This window comes from Pelmatolapia mariae, linkage group LG12, assembly GCF_036321145.2.
Source record: "Pelmatolapia mariae isolate MD_Pm_ZW linkage group LG12, Pm_UMD_F_2, whole genome shotgun sequence".
NCBI lineage: Eukaryota > Metazoa > Chordata > Actinopteri > Cichliformes > Cichlidae > Pelmatolapia > Pelmatolapia mariae.
In genome coordinates, this window is record NC_086237.1 from 27,718,214 (window position 1) to 27,743,567 (window position 25,354).

The following is a 25,354-nucleotide window of genomic DNA, read 5'->3' on the forward strand; positions in this document are numbered from 1 at the left end:
TGACCATGAAAATGGCCATGGTAGGGCTTCCCGCAGCCAGTTAAGAAAAGCTCCAGCAGTCGCCTTAACGAGGCCATCAGCATCAGAATCGCAGTCGGAAACGGCACAGCTGCACGGTGCGCTTTGTGTTTGCGCGCACTTCGGTTTTACAATCGCGACAAATGTAATGCAAAGCCGTTCTTAAAGCAAACCTGGCCGACATCAGACATGTGCTAAAACAGCGCTGCTGTAGCATCTCCATTGCAAATGACTAAGTTGGGGAAACTCCACCCATTTCCTCACCTGACAGGACCTACTGTGTGCGCAAGAGATGGTTCTCACATACCTGTATCAATGAAGGCTTAAGTAACAAATACCAAAAATAAAAAAATAAAAATAGAGTAGCTGTATTCGTCAAGTAGCTGTATTTGTCAAGGGCGAATTTGTCAAGTGTTACAATCATCAACTAAAGCTGCAAGCGCTATTATTTGACAATACTGTGAGGTGCGCCCCTCACAGTATTGTCAAATAACTGCATTATTCAAAAGAAAATAAATGACACAGTGTATTTTTTGAAAAGGAAATTAATTTAAAGAAAACCGTGCTACTTACATTTATCTATTCAGAACAATATTTACAAGCAGTGATGCTATTTTATTAGGAAACTGATGAAAAACAATTGTTTTGAGTAGGTTTATCAGGAAATCAGTAGAATACATCCTTCAGAAGAAAAACAAACGTTTATTTTGAATAATTTAAAATCCACATATTCAAAGTGGGAAACATAGGTAGAACCACTTCAAGTACCATCCATTCCCCAAGTGGCAGAGCATCTGTATTGCTGGGTTGGCTCCTAACTTTGTAAATATGTTTATTTTATTAATCCCACTTTCTAAAAATGCAATGGATTAATTAAATTACTGGACTTGTTTTGGGTAAATTTTCAGGGTCAGAATCTACAACTCCTTCCTAACGTAGCTTTTAAAGCAGGCTGTGATGGACACTAGTGCCTAAACACTTTATCCGCCCTCTGATCGACCAAATCTTCATGTAGAAAAGGAGTCTGAACGACAATCACAGGACGGCCGGTGCCAAAGCTTTTGCTCCAGAGTCAAAATCTGAAGTGAAGAGGAAAAAAGGGCTTGAAGCTAATTTTTCTCTGAGCCGAGTACCACTGTAGAAACAAACTTTTCCTGCAGAATGTCCTTGTCCAAGTTCCTTCCTGCAAAACAAAGTGGAGACCAAAGTGCATTTTAATAAAGTTTGGCCACACACAGATATGAAATGTGTAGGATTTTTTTTTCCCCTGCAGATAAAATGCCTCCATTTACAGTAACGTCTTTTGGTTATTAATGACCAATAAGTAAGCTAGACAGAAAACTAGGATGCAAAGAAAATTTATGATTTTTTTTATAACCAGAAAAACAATTTTATAATGGTGAATAAATGTTAGTAAACTATCTCCATGTAGTCAATACTGGCACAGAGAATGATTTAAAAATCTATAACAAAAGACCATTTTAATCGTTTAATGCAACATGCTGAATTTTAAGTAGTAAGCAAGCAAAAATTGTGTTTTTCAGTGATATGCAGTCAAAGTGCTTTACAACAAAATAGAGATAAATAAATCAAAAGTAGGAGGAATCACAGTAAATTAAAGTGCTGTTAATACAAAATCACGTTACAACACAGAATAAAGTAAACCGGTAGAGTAAAAATAGTTTCTATGAGCAAAAGTCTCAACATCAACAAAGTTGTTTTTACAGCTTTTCAAAGCAATCCACAGAGTCAGCTAAACACAGCTGGAGTGTGATACTGTTCCAGAGTGGAACGAGGTGCATAAACACAAAAAAGTGTGTGTGCGTCTTCACCTATAAAGACAAGCCGGTTTATTCGCGGGTTCTCCTCCCAGAGCTGTTGCGTCTCATTCAGCTCGTACAGCTCGTGAACCCCCTGCAGCATCACTTGGTGGCCTTTATCCGCAAACGACACTATGCCCTGTAAAAAACACACCAGTGACACATTAACCACACATTTGAAACTGATTACAGTGGTTAATAAGGCTGACATTATTGATCACTGCCGCCACCGGGGTGTCTATTGTGTTGTGCTGTACCTTTAAGCGGATGACGCTCATCGGCTGCCCTTCTTTGTTACAGAAAATCTTTTCCCACAGCAGATCCTGAAACGGAGGAAAATAAATTCAAAGGGCGTTGCTGTTTTGGATATAATTAGCAATAACAGCAGAGATATGAATGATGAAGAGCGTGTTCACCTGGATGAAGGCGTTCAAGGCGTCCTCAGACAAATCCCCAGCAATTTCAAACGTCACAGTTAAAATACTCTGAGGATACAACATACAATATCAAAATAAAATATATAATTAGAAAAGTATTACTACTTTTAAAATTAAAAGTATATACTTCAAACATGCTTGGTTTCTATACGTTTGTGCCCTGAGCAGAACTGATGGGATTTACTTCAAACACAAATTCACATCAATTTTCAGTTTACTGAAACTAGCAAAGTCGTAATGAAAGCTAAACAAAAGAAGTGTTTTTCTAGCAGCCAAACTGATGACTTTGTAAATGAACGTGAGAAACAACACGACCCCACGTGGCACCTGAAACCCAGCTCCACAGTCCTTTTTTTATCATCCCCCCCTCTCTTTTTCCTCTCTCTCACACACAGAAACACAGTCCCTCCCCTCCATACTTCCTTACAGCATTTAAAGGGCACTTTGCAGATATTTGAGGGGTTTTGTGTCAAAGTGTTAAAGTTATATACTTCCTTGTCTTTTAGTATAACAACAGAATAAGAGCATTCTCATTTACATGAAAAGAGCAACATGGGGGGAGAAGAGGTGGAGGGGATTGAGAGTGTGTCTGTTGAGCTTCATGCGGGAAAGGAAACCTGAGAGAAAAAGACAACAATGCTGTGATTTACCCACACAAATAACCCTAATCTCTCCTCATCCTGTGATAAAAGTTCATGGGTATAAAACACAAGTGACAACAGAAAGAGACCTAATTGCTTAAAGGAGGCATACGATCTATTAACTGATGAGCATATCCATGTGAAACTAATCCTGGAAGAAACAAAGTTTTGCCAAATAATGTTTAGTATGAAAATAAATCAGCTCAAGAGACAATTTTGTGATTAGAGTTACACTTTATATTTTGTATTCATATCCAACGTCCTGGATTCATAATGGATTCTGTTTAAACAACTATAACGCCACAAAACGCAGAGAAGATTCTTGCCAGTGTCGTGATCATCCAGTCAACACACAATATTGTGTAAAATTCTTGAGCGACCCTCAAGTTCTCTATATATTTAGTTCTTCAGGCTTTCTAAAAGGGTTGCAAACGGCTGTTGTGTGCCAAATAGAAAGAACTGGGTTGAAAAACAAGTGGCGACAGGTCTGATGGCGTGATGAAGCTTTGGTACAAATTCTCATCAGTGTATAAGGCAGAGGTCAGCAGAGAGGTACAACAGTGAGTGTTTACACGATGGAGGCTCTCTCATGGTTTGGAGCTACTTTTCAGCCAGTGGTGTTGGGCATCATGTCAAAATTGATGGAATTACAAATGCAGGAAAGTACAGTGAGAGTTTGATCCACCATGCAATACCATCTGGAAAGTATCTGATCGGCAACAGCTTCATTTTTTCAGCATGACAGTGATCCCAAACACACTGGCAGTCCAGTAAAAGCATACATGGATAGAAAAACACACACTAGAACACCATTAGTCTTGGACTGGCCTCCCCAGAGCCCGGACCTCAATATTACTGAAGTAATGTGGAAACATTGTATTTACGTGCATGATTCAACAAATCACTGCACCTATTCCACATTTTCCTACCAAAATATAAAGAAACAAAGAACGACTTTAAACTTTTGCTCAGTACTGCAAGTCTGTCAGTTGTGAATGTTAAGTTGTGTATGACTCAGTCAGGGTTTGTTTAAAATGTCATAAAAAACATCAAAAGCCTCAAGTTGATCTAATCACAAAAAGCATTGCAGGGAGGGATTTTTCACTACAGTGAGACAGCCCAGGGGAATGCAGGGCAGAGTTTTAGCCCGAGGACAATGAAGCCCTCTTTATCCCGTAGGAAATGATGTGTTGAAATAAATTAGCAAACAAAACAAGAAAAACTCCCAGTGGTGCACAAAGCTCAAGAACAGGAAATAAATCAACTGAAAAAGACAATACCTTGTCAAGATGTGCTCTTGTAGGTTTGACAAGCTGGAGCTTCTCTGCAAGACTTCGAGATAAGAGAAATTATGGTTTTACATAGATTTTTTGTGACACTCAGATAATCAGATAAAAACAGATAAAGTAAATCAACCTCATTTTTAAAATATTACAGTAGAGTATTTGCAGTTTTGCCTCTGTACGCCACCCCATTGGATTTTAAATGAAATGGTTGAAGTGCAGACTTTCAGCGTTTATTCAAAGGGTATAACAAAACTACATCATGAACTATTTAGGAATTACAGACATTTTCTTTTATTTTTTTACACAGCCTCCTGTTTTTCAGAGGCTTAAACATAATTGGACTGTCAAGTAGTTTCACAGCCAGGTGAGACCTGTTTTCTTATTATTTCATGACAGATTAAGCAGCTAAAAGATCTGAAGATGATTCTAAGTGATGAACTTTGGTATTTGGTAACTGTACACTGGAACTCTATATATGAGGTCCAAAGTGCATGTCAGTAACCTGGTTTCAACCTAACAGAGCATCCAGAGCTGCTGAAGGCAGAAAAATCCACAAATGAGCGGCAACTGAAGGCAGCTGCAGTAAAAGCTTAGCAGAGCACGGGGAGAAACAGTGTTGGGAGTTATTGACTACAAAAAAAAGTGTTCTTTAAATAAAATTTTAAAAAGAAATTACTTAAAAAAATATTTCTTTGTCCAATTACATTTGAGCCTCTGAAAATGGGAGATTGTGGATAATAATATCTATAATTCATAAAACAGTTCATGCAATAGTTTAACCCCATTGTTTTGACTTAAAGCCCACTGCAGTGAGGTACAGAAGCAAAATAAAAAAATAAAAAATCTAATTATATATGTATACTCTTTGCATATTATGTTATGTTAGACCACCAATTACATTTTGTGCCTTTGGAACTGCCTCTACTATTTTTGTACTGTGTGTCCTCTTCTCTGATAGCTGACGTCGCGGGACATCTAAGAACCTGTTTGTGTTGATCTCACACTGTTATTATTTTAAATTGGTAACAGTTATTCAGGGGTTTATTGCTTATTGCAGTGCTTCCTACTGTGGACAGTGGGATCCCCTCATTGGACTTTAAGATGAAGCACAAGTTATGAAGTTTGCTTCTATACCTGGAATTATTTCATTTCATTAAAAAAAAAAAAAAAAAAAAAACAAGCAGAAAAAAGAATTCACTTTTTCCTCCAAAGTTGGTCAGGAGTGATCAATAACAATCAAACACTGATGCTGAGCTCATAAGAAGCCACTGCTTTGTTTTTGAGGTTAACCAGCCAGGCAGGTTTAAGCTTCTATCTAAAAATGGCATCTGGAAACATGCTTGGAACCATCTTCGTTGTCTCGAAAGCTGCAAAGTTTAATTCAGATTTTGTGGTATGTTCACTTTTATGTATTACTGCCTATTGCAAAAAACATTATCATTATGGCCTTCATTATTAAATAAAGGTTAACCAACTACAAATGTGCTTGACCCTACTGATGACTTTTATCTGTTTCCTCCTAATCTTCTACAGAAAAGAAGTGGACTTTAGAGATTTCTTCTTTGCGTTTGATCTCAAAGTATAATGCAATGTATGCTGTGCTTAATTACAACTCTAAACAGACTTGCAAAGGCTTTAGAAATGCCAATTAAATCCTACAGAACACCCACCAACACTTCCAAACAAACTACAGCCCTTGTGCCCCCACTTCTCCCTGACCTCACAAGGAGGCTAAATGTTGTGTCCAGCTGCTTGAGCCCTGCGTGCTGTTAGTACCACACAGGCTGAGCGGCGGGGGGCCGCTTCAAACAGCCAGCATGGGATTGAAGGGAGGCGGGGCCCGTCATCTCAAAGGCAGGGGGAAAGGAGCTATCTTTTGGGACAAGGGAAACTCCTCGGGAGCCAATGGACACACACAGCTCTAATCCTCTGCAGCTGGCCCAGAGACAGTGACTCGGGGCATGTAAGAGAGCTTTAACACATTCACATGAAGGGATGAACACCGATTCTTTTCATTATAATGGAATTCTACAGGGGATACAATGTGATGATCATCCTGTGGTGTAACAGAGGGATGCTCAATAAAAGAGTCTGTTAATTAGGGAGAAACATGGTCACCATGGTATCAGGACTGCTGGGTAGACAGTTCAAAGTAGCAGCAGAGGCCATCAGTGGAATCAAAATTATTATGTTTTTATCTTTGGACTGCAAGTTTTTGAGATGAGGACAACAGATATAAGTAGTGAGCAGTACATAAACTGGACAATGCATTAATAAAGTGCCAAAGAAAGATTTCAGCTCTGAAATGTTTTTATGTCAAAATATTTTCTTGAATTTCTTTAGGGTTTCATATCAGTTCTTATTCTCAGTAACATGCCTTAAACACCTCAATACAAATATTTGTATCATCTTTAGTTTAAGCTTTATTTTGAAAATCTGTTTCTTCATATGAGGATGTCAATAATCATGCAGCACTTACACGTGTACCAATTATCTACATTGATGTTATGTTTGGCTTTCAATAATAACTTGAGTTAGATTAAACTGACTCACTTTGCTCCGTCCTTACTGTCGAAAGAATGCAGATCCAACACTTCAGAGAGATCAACCCTGCAGACAAAGATCACCAGTTACTTTATTTTATTTATTTATTTTAGTTTAATTTAAAATCCACACCAAGTTGAGTAATAAATCAATAAATCAAGCCAGACATTTAAACTTTTCTAAAACAAAGTAACCAAGTCAGCTGAATTAGGCACAAAACCCCCAAAAGTTTTGACAATGTTTCTTCGATTAACCCCTCGCTGCATGGCGTCTTTCATCTGCTCACCCAGTTCTGAACTCTGAAGGAGTTATGCTTGTGTTAGCCAGATGCTACCTGGGTTCAATAACGCACAGCAGGGTGCGTGCGCACACATATTTGGATGCATGCGCATTCGCACATATGCAGACCTGGGGTCAGAGAGCAAAGCCTTGTGGGAAACTGGACACCACTCAGGGGTTTGGTGTTTACTCAGGTCACAGCAGTTTGTGTTTGTACATGTGCAAGTCACGTCTGAACAGCTTTATCTTTGACACAAAGATCTGAGCAGGAGTCACACCAAACACAGCAGGGGACCAGGCCACAGAGAAGCCACTTAACCCTTTCTCACAACATGATTCCCTATACCTTACCACTTACCTTGATCTTTGGGTTTCTATGATCTTGACGAGCCCATTTATAGACCTGAAGTCAGAGAAACCATAAACTTTACACATATCCACTCTACAGACACCTAAATAGGGAGATGACAAGCAGGACAAAATATTGGATGCTGACCTGACAGTGTCTTTGACTTCCTTTAGTTCCTCCTCCGTCACCAAGTCTGTTTTGTTGATAATGGTCAAGTCAGCAACAGCAATCTGTCTGAAAGGATAATAAAGACAACGCTGAGTTTATGTGACAAGTGAACACGCACTTTAAATTTTCTATGACACCAACAACGGACAAAAAAACAAAACAAAACCCACAAAGAAGTGTAAAAAACCTGACACACAGGTACACCTCAGTCCCATGAAGGTTCTTATCTATAATCAGATATTACGCAGTCATGATCTTGCCTGGCAACTGGCTAAAAGAGCATTTCTAGTATTTATGCACCTGCAACACCTTTCACAACATTAATATTTGATGTACATCTACAGAAGTTTTTAGTCGGTTTATTTTATATTAGAGAAGCAAGTGAACACAGTTGTTAAGACCAGTTCTTATTAGTTATCTCAAATTGCCAAAGTAAAATCTCAACTTCCTCCAACTTATCATTGCATCATCACCTCTGGATTAAACTACTGCAACTCTCTGTAATTTGATTGTGCACACATTAATCTCTCCTTTGCTTCCAGTTAGTCCTAAATATTGCTGCACATCTCTTTAACATGATCACATAACTCCAGTCTTAGCAGGTTTACACAGGGCCCTGTCCATTTTTGAATAGATTTTAGGATTCTTTTACTCACTTTTGGTGCTACTTCTTAACCAAGCTGCTCGACTTATATAATCCTAAAACAGCATTTAGAACATCTAGTCGAGATATCGGGCTTTCATCCACAGCCCCTGTACTCTGGAACAGCCACTTGATACTCATATTGTCTACATAAAAGTCTTTTAAATCCCATCTTAAAATGAATGTTTTTACCTTGGCATTTTCAAGCTCATTTTTCCATCAGGTGTTTTATGCTGTGGCATTTGTTTGGTTTTTTCCAACTTGTTTTTAGTCAGTTTGACTGGTTTTGTTTGTTTTATTTTATTGATATGTGGTTTTATCTTGTTTGTTTGAAACTTACTTGCAAAGCACTTTGACCAACCTTGTTGCTTTCAAGTGTGCAACAGAAATAAAACCGACACTGACAACCACAAAAGTTAAGTTATACATGACTGGCAACCATCTACCGCACCTCTTTTCATTGTGATTAAGTGTGTCAATTTTCCAGCGGAAAAAAGAGGTTAAATAATACAGTAGCATGGGCATGTATTAGTAAGTCTTAATGTGTAGCAACGTGAAATGCACAGCAAACTCAAGTGAGACTTGAGCACTGTTTAGTTTAGAGGTGAATACACAAGCCAAGACAAAGGATGCAAAAGGTCACGCAACTGCTCTTTTGTCATCAGCATATTTGTTCAACGACAACAGCACACAGCTGCTGTAAGACACAAGCTGGGAGACAAACACAGAGCCGCGACGAGAGCAGAGTCCACATTGAGTCATAAAAGCTTGATGATGGCGATACTGTGCGGTTGGTTCTGTCTGTAATTTTGGGAAATCCACCCTATTCATGTCTGCACAGTAATTATAAAGTTTGTTAGCATAGCTTTGCAAAGACAATAAATGGCTCCTGCTTCCAAAGAAATTATTTAAAAAAAAAATACAGCCAACTTACCTGGCTGCTTCATTGACAAGTCCATCTGCTTTTTCCTCTGCTAGTTGCTAACAAAAAGTGGAGATAAGTTACAAATGCAACGTCAAAATGACAAATAATAATAAGAATTTAAAGGGGCTGCATTGCTCATGCTTTACGCGTTCTTTCAAGAATCAGAATAGCTAATATGTACAAAAATGTGAAACTGAGATAGATAAGAAAGGCCTGCGTTTAATATCTGCAAATTAAGTGATTTTCTTAACACATGGAACCACGGGAGATCACTTTCCATTTTCTTTTGTGTCCCGTTCTTGCTGGATGGGACACAAAAGACCGCACTGGGGGTGCTGCATTTTCCAAAACAGTTTAATATGTAATAACAGGGAGAGCAGGAGGTGTTAATCTGGGTCTTGACCCTTAGTGCCAGTCTGACATTAATCTGTCATCGGCTGAATCACCACAGCTTTGTCTCTAGAGGACTGAATGACAAAAAATGTATTAAATAAAACCTAATAGAATGACCAATTGCTGCTTTTATCTGACATCCTCTCTACTGGGACTGAAAAGTCAGGGGCAGATAGATTTAGATATATTTTTGGACAGACAGATATTTGATGAGATAGATGAAAGGAGAGACAGGTGAGTGGATGTGACATTCCTATTACATGGTCACATCTCTGATATCCATTACTCTTTCACTAAGATTTAAATCCCCTGTCTTTCTGTCAGGATTTTCTTCACGTTGCCTTTGAGGAGAGGACAGCGCCTAGGCCATGAAATGTGTCACCTCAGTGAGTATGACACCTTCAAATTAGAGCCCATTATCTAGATGTCACTTGCCCCACTCCTTTTAAGTAGCACAAAGGGGGCAGGATGTGACTGCATATCTATTGCTGTTTACTGCAGGTTAACAAACAACTGCATAAGTTTAGCACCAAAAAGTCACTAAATGAGTTTAGATACTGCTCAGAAACCAATACTGTGAATTTGCACTGAAGCTGACTGACATGGTCAAGACTACAACTAACAGTTATTTTCTTCCTAATATTAATTATTCAGTATGTGAAAGATCAATCAGAATGTCCCCACAATTCAAAGTGAACTTATTAAACAGTTCAAAATCTCAACTGCAGACCGTTTCTTGAACATCTCGTCTCTCTTGAGTAATTATTTTAATACTAAACATCTCAAAACTACTCAAAAGTACACAACACAAACCTGCAGTCCATACTTGGCATCAATGACAGTGACGATGCCTAGGAGGGACAAAAACACCACATATTGAGGATTAGTGAGTTAAAGGCGAAACCACAACTTGTGCTTGCCCTCTCTGTACAGCAGCTGCCTTTTGGTGTTTGGTTTTGTCTGTCTGAGCTACTTTGTCTGAATTATTTAGAGAACACTTTTGGTCTCATAGCCTGTAACAACAGAGTAGACAGCTGAGTATTGAGCGTGAGAACCAAGGTACCATTTAAAGTAGACACAATTTGGCCAAGTCAGATACACTACATGGACAAAAGTACAGCTCCACCCAAATATAACACCTACAGGAACTGCTCACCCGTGAAAACCCATGCCGTGAAGCTCCCAGTGCACAGGTTTCATGCTGATGTTAATGTCAGTTATTGAGGCTGCATCCACCTCAGCACTCGCTGACCTGCTGCCAGTTGGTAGATGAGTTGCTGTGGTTGTTAAACAGTTCCACTTTGCAATAACACCACATATGAATGAATGAATTCAGTGCGCTTCTTAGAACGACCCATTCTTTCACTAATGTTTGTAAAGGCAGACCGCATATATTTATATACTTTTGAAAATAGAACCGAGAAGACTAGAATTCAAGGATTAAAAGGTGTGGCCCAATACTTTTGTCGAATGTACGTCATCGCTACAAAAAAAACAAGCCGAATTTAAGCAAGTGTAATAATGTTTTTTAAAATCAAATTTATTCTGCAATTTGAGCTTCACAGGCCCAAAACAGAAAACTAAATTTTAGCCCTTAAGAATATTTTAATTCTGTTCAAATTTTGTTTTAATGGTACAGAACAGATAGTAGTAGTAGTATTTATACACATAAGGGACCAGAGAAGCTTAAGTAAACACACCAGAGTTTACATTAGGATCTTTATACTGACACCACTATTATCATGTTATTTGTATAGAATAACACGATCTGTACTGGGATTTTCAAATTAATCAACTCTGCAGTGAAAAAGTTGCAATTAATAAAATTCAGAACAATTTTTAACTAAAGCAAAGTGTTAGTGTAGTTAAAGGCTGTTTACATGAGCACCAAAAGAGAAAGAAATCCAGACACAAACGTCAGCTGTTTGCAGTTCTCTGTGTGTGTGTGTCTGTGTCCGTCCCAAGCTCCATTTGGGACGGAGTTTCACATAGCAGAAACACGTGCAGCAGTACATAACAATGAAAGCAACTGATAAAGAGTGTTAAGAGTGGAGGCTTTCACATTTACCTTACATGACGCAAGTGTGCATGCATCTGATGAATAATACGTTTCTTAAACTATTTGTTTTTTAAACTGTTGCTTTATACTTTTAATCCGCCGTCTTTACAAACACAATAAAGGCAAACACATTCATATGGAAAGACTTACAAGATGTGCACGCAACCAGAGAAGGATGCAATAAAACGTAAACATTTGAAATGTGATTTCACGCCTCACCAAAGATGCCATTATCTCTGTTTATCTCTACATATTAAGTAGATGTGTGATGGACTTTACAGCTGCAAAGTCAAAAAACCTGACACACACAGCAAAAGCGCAAAAGTACAAACTCACAACATTACATATCTCTTACCGTCCAGATAGATGTCGCTGCCAAGCTCTGCATCAACCCAGAACATGGAGGCCACAGCTCCTGTCGGAGGAGTCAGTATGTTAAATGCAAAGTGTCTGATACCAAGGGCTCCACTTACTATTTTCTTTCTGATTTATTTGAAAATACTTTAGCTATCACAGTTTCCCCAGATCCAAGACATCTTAATAGTACGTCTTTTATTTGAACAAAAGAACCATGAAATATGTAGTAAACACTTTAATTATTCTCACAAACCTTTCATGCATTTTTTGTCTGTGTTATAAAAACAAAAACAATATCTGAAGCCTTCAGTTGTTCCTGTCCTCCTCGTACATTTGACTTGTTTCTATTTTCCTGAGGACGTGGTTATTACAAGACCCTCTGTTACCATGCCAGCCACCGCTTGTTCACATAGCTCCCTTTGTCTAAGTGCCAGGCCAGAATAAGAAAACATTGTAAATATTTGATGGACGTGTAATGAAAACACTGTTTTTGAGTGGCATGTTTCACATAACTCATCCAGCCTCTTCTCGAAAGAAATGAGATAATCCCCTTGGGAGTCTTTATGACTGACAGCACTGCCAGAGCCAATGACAGACCTGTCCTCGTCCGTAACAAGCCAATGACATGGCAGAGACGCGAGCCCTAGACCCACTCTGAGCGTGCTCAGTTGGTTCTGTCTTTTGTGTAGGCCATTAGCTCCTGACACCTGTCATTTAGTGGCACATCCCAAATGTTATAGCACTCGCCTTGTTATAGCCTAACACTGATTTTGTGATTCAAGCCTAAGCAATGAATGGATAGCAATACCATCACAGCAGTTAGTTATAAAATGGTAAACTTGTGATGAATATCCCTAGTAAATGTCTTAGTGAAGTGGTTAATACATTTGCTCGGCAAGCAGAAGAAGCTGGTTCAATTGGGGTTGCATCAGGAAGGGGATGTGGTGTAGCAAGGCAGAGAGAGACACTGTTACCATAACGATACAGAAACCTAAATAAAGAATTATGGTTCACGTTATGTTTACTATCTAAGTGCCAGATAGTTAGTGGCCCTGGTTAATTTTATATGAGATAAACAATTACATCAAGTCCACAGTGGAAATACGATGAATTTTTAACAGTATGTCAATAAGGTTGTCCACATTTTAAAACTTCTAGGCAAGAATTTTATCTCACTAAAACAGATCGTTTAGCCTGTCAAAACAGTACTAGAAGTAGACTGACATTAATTTAGCACTACTCTAGCCTTACTGACCAAAGCCATATTTAACCATACATGCAAACAGTGCATTCAAACACAGAATAAATCTGTGCAAGCCAGAGGAAACCCATGCAAGCACAGGAAGAACAAAAACCGCAGAGATAGGCCCGAGTTGGCCAAGACACTAGAATCAACCATCATCCCTGGTTGATTCTAGTTTACACCAATCTTTAACTGTAAGCAGGGATGACTTGAAAAACTTTAATTGGTGTGTTCAACTTTTTCTAACATTCAGGATACAAAACTTAGCATCTGAAATTGTGAATTCAAGATTTATGCTAAAAATCAATCAATAACCGACTGGCAGACACAGAGACTGCGAAAAAGTAAGATGTGACGTTTATGACATGTCATCTCTGTGTGTGTGTGTGTGTGTGTGTGTGTGTGTGTGTGTGTGTGTGTGTGTGTGTGTGTGTGTGTGTGTGTTGGGCTGTAAAAACCAAGTCACCTCACTGCTTCCAGCCCACACACACCACCTGGTGGAACAGCTGGTGACTGAGGTTTCACAGAACCAGCAAATAACTGAATGTTTGCTGCCTGTGCTGCAGATTAAAATCAGCTACAAACAAACACACATATATGCTCAACATATTCTAACTTATCCAAAAAAATAAAAAAGTATGTTACCTGGATCAGCAAGTCCAGTGGTTTCTAACAAGATGTAGTCAAACTTTCCTTTCTTCTCCATCAGGTTTTCAATGGCTTTGAGACCATTGTCCCTAAAAAACAAAAACAAAAAAACAAAAATCCAATGACCAATAACTAAAGACAGCTTAAAATTAACTTGCCAACTTACATCCTATCGTCTTATCCAAGAAAAAAACAATACAAACTCTTATGTGACAAAACAGCCAAAATCAAGGACTGAATACCCGCTCATTTAAGTTTTTTTTCTATATATATTTTCAATCGTCTCTACATTACAGAGCAGTGGAGGCCACATGAGAAACTGGGTTTTGCTGTGGAGGGCCACACCAAAAATGGGGAACTCAGTTCTGCTCAATAGTCATTTTATCTTTTTATAAACTGCCACTGATAAGATGCTCTGATCAGGCCCCAACGGAGGCCAACTGGGAAAATTCACTGGACACCCCTGTTATAGAGCAATACTAGATACCTTACATCCTACATTCATAATTTTATGTAAGTTCAAATATAAAATATATGAAACATATATCACTTCTTTTTCTTCTTCTTTAGGTTTTTCCCTTTAGGGGTCTCCACAGTAGCTCATCTGCCTACACCTCACCCAACCCTACCATCCTCCTCTGTCACACCAACCCTATATATGTCCTCCTTCACTACATCCATGAATCTTCTCAGTGATCTTCCTCTTTTCCTCCTGCCTGGCAGCTACAAATTCAATATCCTTAATCCAACATATCTACTATCCCTCCTCTGCACATTTCCAAACCATGTCAGCATCACCTCTCTAACTCTAACTCTAAAACCCATTCCTAATCCTGTCCATGTTGGTCACTCTCAATAAATACTTTTGCAAAAAGTAACAATAAATATATAAAATAATTCAAACTGGTCATGTGATACAGCACTCAATCTTCCTGTTGGTCAAATAAGCCTTACAGACACAACAGATGTGTTTTAGCCTATTTAAAAAACTATGCTCACAAATTATACCCTCACTGTACGCACAAACCACTCCCACATCCTCCTTCACGCTTTGTGGTCGGAAACGCACACTTTGTGACTCACAAAGAAACCACAACTGAAGGTAATTCATCAGACCAAAGTCCAGGTTTCCACAGGTCTAATGTCCCAGTTTCTTTGCGACAGTTTGATGATGAAGGCATGATTCACAGAGTATCCTCTCGCAAGTTTATGTGAAGGTGACGCTGACCGGACGTTGCAGGCATTGGTGTGGGCTCTGATCTAAGACTGCAATAACTTGGGACTAATGAAGCTGGAAACTTGAAAAGGGCTGTTTACTGTAAACCCACACAACATGCTGATGGTCTAAAGAACATTATGATCGCAAGAAATCACACTAAAAAAACTACATATAGCACATAGCTAGTAATTATTTCCTATGAATATCTTATGTAGCTGGTTAAGATGCTGTTAAATGTAAAAGGCGACACCTTCAGAAATTCAAAATTTGTAACATATTTTTTTTTCGCAGACACTTTTTTTCAGGACATGATTCTCTTTGTAGTATTTCATATTTCAATATCTTCAGTATTCCTCTATATTTGACAAAATGTGAATGAGAGGATAATTATTTTTTTTATTTTTTCATCGTGGGACCCATAGTGCCAGAAATTATACATGTGTTTAAAAATAATTGCACCTGATCATAATAATATCCCTGAAAAATCAGAGTGAAACTATGAGTTTTATCGGAGATGGCTGTCACACTGAAAAGAAATCTCATACTTTTCCAATCTCACATAAAAAATGCACTAATTATTACCACAGTAGTAGTATTATAATGTCTTATTAGAAATAGGAATGAGTCAAAATGTATATTCTTACTGCTAACACAACACTAAATGGGCTTTAGCTACTCTACATACTTGACAGAGCAGCAGAGGCACCCGTTCCTCAGTTCTAGCCACTCCTCGTATAGCTCTCCTGCCTGACTCACTGCAAGGGACTTCTCAAGGGCACTGCCTGCAAGAAGAGGAAAGATGAGCAATTCACACCTAGAAATTTATACCAATACATTCAACATTTACAAGATCTATAAAGATGTCAAATAAATGAGGTTTTCACACCAATCAAACTAATAAAAACAGAAATGTAAATAGGCTAAACTACAAAACTGTCCACTGCTTGACTGAACATAAATGAAGGCAATGATGCCATACTTCAAATGCAGTTCCTAACTTTAAAAACACTAGATGAAAAACTTTGGCTTTTTGTATATTAGTCCAAGTTTGTTACTGTGCTGCCCTCTAGTGAAAATCAGAGGAAATAACAACAACAATCATTCACCTGTCACCAAGAAAACAGAACAAAACAGGCAAAAATAACACCTGCTTTTGATTTCTCTGAGGCATATTAACGGTTTACCTTCTCCAAATTCATTTAGTATGACAGCAATCCGCTTGCTGTGTTGTTCTGTAAGGATATAGTTCAGGAGTGTAGTTTTTCCAGCACCTATGAATAAATAAATACAGAAACATATAAGGAGTGATAGTAGTACCATACTTATGATGTAACACAGGCTGAGTAAACAATACCCTGCAGCTTAGTCTCAGATTATAACTCTTTTATAAGCTCATTAAAGCCGCTTGTAATACAGATCTCGCTCACCAAGATAGCCTGTGATGATAGTGACCGGTATTTGCCCTACAGGAGGACCAGGCTGTGTGTCGATGGGCACCAACTCCGGGCAATCATCATCCTCATCCAACATCATGCCAGAAATTATGTTTTAGGTGCACAAGGTTTATCTGACCTGACCAATAAGCACAAAACACATATTGCTGAAGATATGCACAATAAATAATAACAATAATAATAATTACTTAGTACATCTGGAGAAAAAGGTTAATGACATTAGTTAAACAATATGCTGAAGAAATCCATGAATAAAAACATAAATCAGGCACATTTTCTTCAGTTGTGTCATAACACATGACTGAACAGGCCTATGAGAAACTTTTAAAAAGGGACTTACTGTATAATAGAGAAATGTTTACAAGTCTAAACAAACCAGCAGATGTAATGTTCTCCACAGTTTTACCAGAACAGCAAAAGTGACATTCACTGAATTATACAGTTGTGATCAAAAGTTTACATACACTCATCATGATTGTTCAACATACATCACCAATTACTTTAAAACACAAGAAGTAGGTGCACAAGTTTCAGTTTATTTAGGAATTTCTCAAATCCACACAGGGAAAAAAATTATACATACAGATTTAAAAATAAACGTGTACCCAAACTAATATTTTTAAATACCCATTAGCAAGTTGCACTTGACCAGATTCTTTTGTTAGCCAACAACAAAGTTCTGCCACAGTTCCTATATTTGACTACTCTTCTTGGCAGAATTGGCAGTTTATTTAAATTTGTTGGTTTCCTGACACTTCTAACACTTATAATGAGCCATGATTACTCATGAGAAGTTAACATGCCTTGGCATGCCTTGGTTTGAGCCTTCAGCACAACTTACTAACAGACTGAAGTCAGTGTATGTATATATTTGTGTGGATAAGAGAAAATCCAAAATAAATCCATACTTGTGCAACCAATTCTTCTTTGTTAAAGTTACTAAAAACGTATGCTGCATAATCATTCAACCTTAAAAAAATAATAAGAAATACATTTTAAAAAAAACCCTTTCAAGAAATCATCAAAAATCTAAAATTACTGCTACATTCATGCCCATGATGAGTGGATCTGTCCACAATTGTACGAGCCACCAGAATCGCCTGTATAACATAATGAAGAATAACGAGGAGGAACCGTTGTCTCTCCTACCTGCTGAATCACAACGACAACAGAAACAACCGCACTTCCTTCGAGTTGCTATGAATTAATTAAAAGGCTGTTCTTCATAAAATTGCAAACACTTGAAGTTTCATCAAAAAAGCACTCGTCTACACTGCTGCTGCTTAGACAGCGTGTTACACCGTCTACACTCCGCTCAAATCCTGAAGCAAGGACAACAGTTCCGCTTTCGCTACCAGCGATGAACTCAACAAGCAGAGTAAACGCTAAAGGTGGAAATTACAAAGAATAAATTACAAAGAATTTTTTTTAAACATTTAAAACTTTTTTTCATTAAAATGAATACGCTAACGTGTGGTTTCTCTCGGCTCTAGAGACAGTTTCTCTGCACGGACCTGGTCCTGATTGATGGTGGCAAACAACCACACGGTGGGGACAAAAAACAGTTTATGGCAAAGCGTGTCACATGGGCAGATTTTTATAAAGGAAACTATTAGATATAACATATAATAGTAGCATTAATACAGTGCAACACATTTATGATTCTGTATATTGTATTAATACTGTTTTAGTCTTCTATTTAAAGGCCGCTGTATAAGGAATATGGAGTCAGCAGCAACATCTTCCCACGTTTATGTTTCGTTTATCAACTTTCTTCAAAAGTTTGAGTTTGTGAAATTTGTAGAGAGGCTAAATATCAGACATCACCCAGGATCACAATGTGATCCCCTGTGTTACAGATACATAAGAGAAAACAGATATTACAACTAAAGATTTAAAGCCACAATACAAGTACTTTAACTACTCCAGATCATTAAACCTTCAAACATTACTGATAGGACACTTGTCAATAGGAAACATTTTTATATTAGGCTCAGCTATATTTATTTATACTTAAATATTGCATTTAGTCTTTTATTTACTTTCTTCTTATGCAAAATTTACCTGTTGTTTGAAGACAGTAAGCAATAGTTACAGACAATTTTAATGCTAAGGACTTAATTTAGTAGTTTTGTCTTCACTATTTCAGTTATTGTCATGGTTGTCCGTGTTGAGCCCTGAGTTTGTTTGTTTTTTGTTATTGTTAAGTATTCTTCGTTTGGTTATAATCCATGGTATGTATTTTATGATTGTGAGTTTTTTTGACAATATTTAATTGTTATTCCCGAGCCTTAACTATGATTCCTTGTGTGGACTGAGTTTTGTTAGTGTTTATTTCTATCATTCTTCTCGCATTCTGAGTTTGGTTTTTGATTCTGTTTGGGAGTCATTCTTGGTTTTGTGTAGTCTCACTGTGTTATCTCCTTGTATTGTCAAGTGTCTGTGTGAGACACTTGAAAAGTGATGTCTTTTAGATTAGTATCTGTTTTATTTTGATTTGCCTCTCCTGTCTTCTATTTACTTTTACTTCCTGTAGCTTCTTATTCTTGATTAGCAACAGCTGTTTTCGGTTACCCAAGTGTTTCCACTCTTCTTTGATTGTGATTGCCCCCTGTATGCCTAATTAAAGCCTCTTTTTGTACTTACACTGCTACCTGTCCATCTGCTTCTCTGTGTGTATCCTTGTCCTTGTTTGGAGTATGTTTCTTGGCAATTGTGGACCATATTTTGTTTCCATTTTGGATTTATGTTATTATGGGATTTGTAACAGTCTAAAATAAACAGCTCATCTTTTGTTCCTGCACTCTGCTGCTGAGCTCTGCTACTCCAAAACAAGACAGTTATGTTCTGTTTAGATTTTCTTTTCTTTTCTTTGAGTGTGTGTGCGTCCCCTTGATGCGTTTTCCAGTGTTTGTGAGGCATAGACCAAGCAAAAGGGCACCATCGCATAGACTCCCATAGGAACCTATAACTTCTGGATTGTGTTCAGTCACTGTTGTTGTTCAGCTGTTCATTAATTTCTTGTTTTTGTGGCTAAACACTGTATGAAACATGGAGAATAGTAAAAAATATCTTTCCCCCAAAAGATGTGTTGTTAAAAAGTTTTACACTTTTTAGAGATTACATACTCAGGATAACTTGAGATATACAATAAGACTTCAGAAAGAAGTGGGAGAGAAAAGGTTGGAAAAATAGCACTGTTATCAGATTTAAGCTAATAACGTGAGGTGGAAGAAGTCTGGGTTTTTTTATGGACAATTTTGGTTTATTTTGAATGTCATCCCTATTGTCCTATTTTTTGATGTTTTGTATGTGAGTGTATGATGTGTTTGTTGTTGTTGTTGTTTGGGTTTTTGTTTTTGTTTTTTTGCTTTTTGAACATTAGGTGCTTTGCACTGAGCTTGGTTACACTGAAGCAGTATAGTTAATGAAACCCTTTCTGTCACAATAAACAACTTATTCTTTAACTTACTAAGGTTTCATTAAGATGGCTCTTTACTTAGTTTTAAACATTGTCTGCAGACTTTTTAACATTTTGACAATTTTACAATTAATGAATGATCAAACAGTTTGTTCCCACCTGTTTAATTAGCTCCCAAACTCCTGATGCTTACATTTGTTTTTTGTTAGTTTGTTAATGTCTGATATCTTTGTTCATTTTTGGTAAATAGGCTGTAATCAACATGATTTATGGAGTTATACATAATATGAAGGCATGACCTGTTTTTCCTGTGTCCTTACGAGTTATTGGTTGAGTTACATTATTGCACCTACTCAGTATTCTTCATTAAAACCAATATAGCCTCTTTTTTTTTTTTTGAACAAGTTACAGGCCAGCAAGGCATTTATAACAGTTTATATACCAGCAATCTATTTTTATTTTATTTATTTTTATTTATTTTTAGCAGATGATCTGATTTGTGCACCACCATACTGGTGGCACGATGCACAGCAGAGATAATCTACACCTCTGTTTGGTTCAGGGTTCCACAGCCAGGGTTTGGGTTAAAGCACCTTCATGTGGTTACGGTTGTGGTTAAAAGTGAATCTGACGTTTTTGGATTTGGACAGAGCCAACCTATCAAACAAGTGTATTTATTTGGTTTCTCTCTAAGTCTGAGTGTCACGCCGAAAGTGGTCAGCGCTTTTCTGTTTAACACACACACACACACACAGAGAGAGAGACTGAAGGAAAGCACTTGTTAAAGCTCACCTCGGCAGCGAGGGAGCGCGCGCGCCTCATCCAGCCTGTCCCATCACATCCCCTCCCACTCTCGCGCCGTCGATGTCTACCTCCCTCTCTCCCCCCCTCTGTCTCTACGGGATGGCTCTCATTAAATGCGGAAGTTTACACCCAGTTAAGCCGCTGCCGCCGCAACGAAGATGAGCGTTGGTGTGACAGTTGAGCTGTAGCGAAGCTGGAGAAGCGGTGCGTCGGAGAGAGCGACGGTGCCAAACCGCGAGAAAACACCAAAGCCACCAGCGACACCGCCGCGGGACTGGACTTCAGACTCGCGTATGGCTTCTCTGGGCAGCGCAGATCGGCGGGCTTTCGCTCTGAAAATCAACAGGTAAATGTAAAGAAATTATAATATAGTATTGGGAGCACTGGTTTGGTTTGGTTTGGTTTGGTTTGGTTTGGTTTAGGAGTGAATGTGAAGTCTTACTTCCCCTTCAGGGAAATCCAGAGTGGAGCAGGCAGCCACATGTTGTGAATGTCAATGCTGCAGGTTGATTCACTGTGTCCCGGGAAAAAAAGAGAAAAGAAGGCAGCCTGGAGGATTATAAACAGCCAACTTTACTGCAACTTTAAGTGCTCAGAGAATTTATGGCAGGTTATGATTAACTTGTGTTAAGCTTACAGTGGCAGCCATGTGCTCAGTCGGTCATGCATGAATTTGTTTATTTCTTGCTCTTTATTTACATGTATCTGTATATGTATATGTATACATGTCAGATTTGAGCAGCATGCTGAGCTTTTATCACCAAGCTAAACGATTTGCACATTATTTATGTCACTTCCTCCTCGTGAGGATGCTGATTATATATATCTGCTGTTACTAATGTGACCATTTCCTGTATTTTTGGAGGGCTGACTAGCTCATAGAGCTTGTATAAATGACTAGGGATGTGGTCATAGTTCCTGCTGTGACACTTGAGCAGGTGTGGAGGAAGTATGTACATGGAAGTCTATTGTGTACCATGCCTCCTGTGCAGTAGGGTCATTTAACAAAAATACACTATTTATCTACTGTGATGGAATATGTATAAGGATCTGTAGGGCCTCCTTTGAAATGGTAGAGGAGGTCAGTTTGTGTGGATCAGTTTAACGCTGAAAAGGTGGACAGGGGCAGAGTGAGTGGGAAAATCTTTTTTGTTTTTTTTGGTCATATACAGCTTTTAGAAGTTTTCATATGTGTAACGCTTAAAGAGCCATATAGTATGACATATTTTGTGGAAGATGAGCAAACTGGTTACACCAAATGTTTGATACTGTCGATTGACAAATCACTTAGTCAGGAAAATCCATGTTCTTGTTTTTAATAGCCAGGAGGAATCATGACGACTTGCTGTGATGTGATGTGCTGAGCAGAGCTGAGCTCAGCTGCTAAGGGATGTGAGAGATCTTGGGTCACAGCCTGAATCTACTGATGAGCCAGCAGAGAGGCACTGATTAGTGGCTGCTGTACTGTAGCACCTTTTCATAGTAAAAGAGCAACGATGGAATAGATTAACACTCACTGTGATTAGATTTTGGATATTCTGCTGCTATTCAATGTGACATGATAACCACATTGATTTATAACCCATATTATACTTAAGGGTTGTATCCTCCTGAAAGAATCTTATTGTTGTAGAGACTGAAGGCACTGATGCAGATACTTTAAATATCTGTTGTTATGTTTGCTCTCAAGTGCTTGTAGCTAAGGGGGGGGACTGGGATTGAGTTGGTGCTGATGTCAGTATAAAGACTAAACAGGTGCTCGATGCAAGTGAAAAAGAACAGCAAAGTCGATCATGGAAATTGATAATGGTGGAAAATGGTTTGCATAGTGAGGGGAAAATGCTTTTGAGTGGATGGCAAGTAAATGCTGAAAACACTGATGAAGATTTAACACAAATCTATAAGGAGCTCAAAGTATACTGGCTGCTAACTGAGTTGGTTTTGAAACCTGATAATGAGTACAAACTACTGCACTCATTGTGGCTACCATGACACTTAAAGTTGTTTGGACAATTGTTGGAGAAATTAAAGTTCAAATGCACTTGTTTGAAAAAGTGCAAGCTAAAGTCAGATGTCAAAGGGGAAAAACCTAGAGAGCCATGCAAGGCAACATAGTCCATACATAAGCAGCTCACATGAACAAAGAGGAACAGTTGTCACAAGATGAACCTGATCTATGTTGTCTGCGCACTAGTAAGCTGTAAGACCTGCTATTTTCCATGTCAACAAATCAAATCCATATTTACCGAGTTCTTCTTGTATGTTACTTGCACAAGTATGTTATATATTAATTATGAAGACTTCCTTCCTTGGCACCTCTTATCAGGATAGAGTGCGAAGGAAATCCTGCAAACTGGGACACTAAGTCACTCACTGGTTTTACTTCACTTTTTGCTAATGGCAGTTTAAAATCAGGAAATGTGTGTTTCTTCATAAGCATATAAAAAAGAGGAATGGAAAACTGCAGTGAAAATATGTCAGTCAAAAATATAACATGAGCTGAGTGTCCAGTTTTTTTTTTTGCGTAGACTCTAGGTAGCTGCAGGACATTTAATATTCTGAGATTGAATGTGATTGGACTGAAGAGCATATGGTAACAGGTGTGAGGACAGCTGTAGATGCTGGGCCTCTGTCTTTCAATACTCTTAAGTGAGGAGGGGGGATTGGATTGAATTTCATCTGATTTCCTCTGGGTTTTTTAGCTAATGACATCTGTGAACCTGCCTGTCTGTTGGTGGGCCACTGAGTTATGAGGCAGTGGAGTGTCAAAAAAAGCCGTTTCCTAGAAACTTTGGCTAAATGTGCGCAGATAAAGCAGTCAGACTAAGTTGGAAATTATAATTCCTTACAGCCAGTTTTTCTTGCTTTGAGCCTGCCTGTGACCTGAGCCTTGCTAAATGACTGCTGTGTTTGTGCGTGCCTCCCTTTGACAGGAAGCTGAGTCGTGATTGTGCTGATAGCACTAAGGCCCATTAAGTCTGGAGACATATGATAGTATGAGATGCACACTGGGGGCATCCCTTTGGTCTGCTTTCCTGCTCTTGTCATTTATACCACACTTCTGTCTGTTTTCCTGTGTTTCCTCCCCTGCTCAGATTAAGGAAAAACACTCTGATAGGAGGGAGAGGGTTTTAAAGGTTCAAGGATCTACCTATGTCTTGTTAATATAGATAATTTTATGGTTGGTGGGAGTAATCATGATAAGACCTACAAATTTGCCATCTCTGGGGCTTATTGATCAGAGATGTTGCTGTGAGGAGGGGGGTAGAAGCAGACTCTGTCTGAGAAACACTTGGGTATTGATTTCTAAAAAGCTGGAAGGAATATACCATATGCACACATGGCAAGTGGAGACCTGCAATGTATGACATAACAAAAAAGGGGCCTACTTCTTTGGGGTAAAGGGTTCTTGCTCTATAAGTAGGTGTGGTGTGGGGATTAACAGTATTTCCTCACAGCAAGAAGGTCCTGGGTTTCCACCACCTGTCCTGTGTGGAGTTTGCATGTTCTCCCTATGCTTGTGAGGGTTCCCTTCAAAAACTGGACCTCAGAACTACACAAGAATTACACAACTGTTGTGCCTACAGATAAGGAAATTCTCCCCCTGCATGATCTAATATAACTATACAAAAGTCTTGTGTCAAGCCTCATTTTGCTAGGGAAAATTGGGACAGTAATTTATTTAAGCTTAAGCTTAACAAGTCAATATTTAGTATGTTCACCTTTATTCGTCAACACAGCCTGAACTTACTTTAGCAAGCTTTCTTGCCATTTTGTTTAGCAGTCTTCGGGAAAAGTTCTTCAGGCTTCTTGAAGGACATTCAAAGCTCTTCTTTGGATGTTGTCTCTTATTCTGTTCTTTGTCAAGATAATAACACACTGCTTCAATAATGCTGAGGTCTAGGCTCTGGGGAGGCCAGTCCATGACTCAGAGTTTTCTATTTGTTTGGTATTATTGTCAAAGCTGATAAATTAAGCTGTCGCCAATCAGATGCTTCCTAGATGGTACTGCATGGTGAATCAAAATCTGATGGTGCTTTTCTTTGTTCATAATTCCATCCATTTTGACAAGATCTCTAACACTGGCTGAAATTTGGCGCCAAATCATGACAGAGCCTCCACCATGTTTTACAGGCACTGTTGTACATATTGTGCATGTTGACAATTTGAACCACAACTTTAAAACCTAGAGTCATCACTTGGCCTTTTCTCCTTGTTTCCCTTCCTTAAGAATGACTTCTTGACTGCTGAATTTTATTTCCTATTACTCAAGGACTTAAACGGTATTTGAAAGTCATTATCTGCTGTAAATAGTTTTAAAAGCTTCTTCTGTTGTGCTTTTGAGAGATTCAAATAAAGAACTGGACAAAAATTTGGTGTTTTTCTGACAGGCTGTGAGTAATACAGTACCCAAAAGATACAATTTAAAACTGAGTCTTTCCTAAGTTGTCTATTATGTGTAGGCACAACTTAAGGTCTCTTGAGTTAGGTACGTTTTTATGTTCGAATGATTCATACATCAGTGTTAAGTGGGTCAACAAATAAAACTTTCTGCTGAAAATGTTCAGATACAAGAAATAGATGGTGAAAAAGCAGATAATGTCCAAAGAAAAGGTTTAAAAGACCTTCAGAAAGCCTAGAGAGCT

At 38.4% G+C, this 25,354-nt stretch overlaps 2 protein-coding genes across 4 annotated transcripts in view; one reads left to right on the forward strand and one right to left on the reverse strand.

Moving 5' to 3' along the window:
* Positions 1 to 700: 700 nt before the first annotated feature.
* On the reverse strand, positions 701 to 17,810 carry cbwd (COBW domain containing). Its single transcript, XM_063489196.1, has 16 exons — positions 17,633 to 17,810; positions 16,457 to 16,601; positions 16,214 to 16,300; positions 15,715 to 15,811; positions 13,808 to 13,899; positions 11,918 to 11,977; positions 10,317 to 10,354; positions 9,120 to 9,166; positions 7,522 to 7,608; positions 7,384 to 7,428; positions 6,756 to 6,812; positions 4,197 to 4,248; positions 2,255 to 2,323; positions 2,096 to 2,161; positions 1,851 to 1,977; positions 701 to 1,201 (listed from the first exon to the last, which is right to left on the reverse strand). The coding sequence occupies exons 2-16, from the start codon at positions 16,560 to 16,562 to the stop codon at positions 1,128 to 1,130; spliced, it is 1,104 nt and encodes a 367-aa protein (XP_063345266.1). The 5' UTR covers positions 16,563 to 16,601; positions 17,633 to 17,810; the 3' UTR covers positions 701 to 1,127.
* A 2,985-nt stretch (positions 17,811 to 20,795) lies between these two features.
* dock8 (dedicator of cytokinesis 8) overlaps positions 20,796 to 25,354 on the forward strand; it is a 58,845-nt gene continuing 54,286 nt past the window's right edge. For 2 of the 3 annotated variants that reach the window (XM_063490720.1, XM_063490721.1), the window contains exon 1: positions 20,797 to 21,054. In XM_063490720.1, the coding sequence (XP_063346790.1) occupies positions 21,002 to 21,054 (53 nt within the window). In that variant the 5' untranslated portion in view covers positions 20,797 to 21,001. Of the gene's footprint in view, positions 21,055 to 25,354 lie in introns of all 3 variants that reach the window. The other variant, XM_063490722.1, reaches the window with a different exon arrangement.

What these genes read in the sequence shown, in the direction of transcription:
- cbwd (XM_063489196.1), bottom strand. Translation starts at nt 16,562, where the DNA reads ATGATGTTGGATGAGGATGATGATTGCCCGGAGTTGGTGCCCATCGAC. An exon ending in CACTGGACTTGCTGATCCAG is followed by an intron (nt 11,978 to 13,807) that starts GTAACATACTTT and finishes CTCCTCCGACAG; the next exon opens with GAGCTGTGGCCTCCATGTTC. An exon ending in GACAGTAAGGACGGAGCAAA is followed by an intron (nt 4,249 to 6,755) that starts GTGAGTCAGTTT and finishes CTTATCTCGAAG; the next exon opens with TCTTGCAGAGAAGCTCCAGC.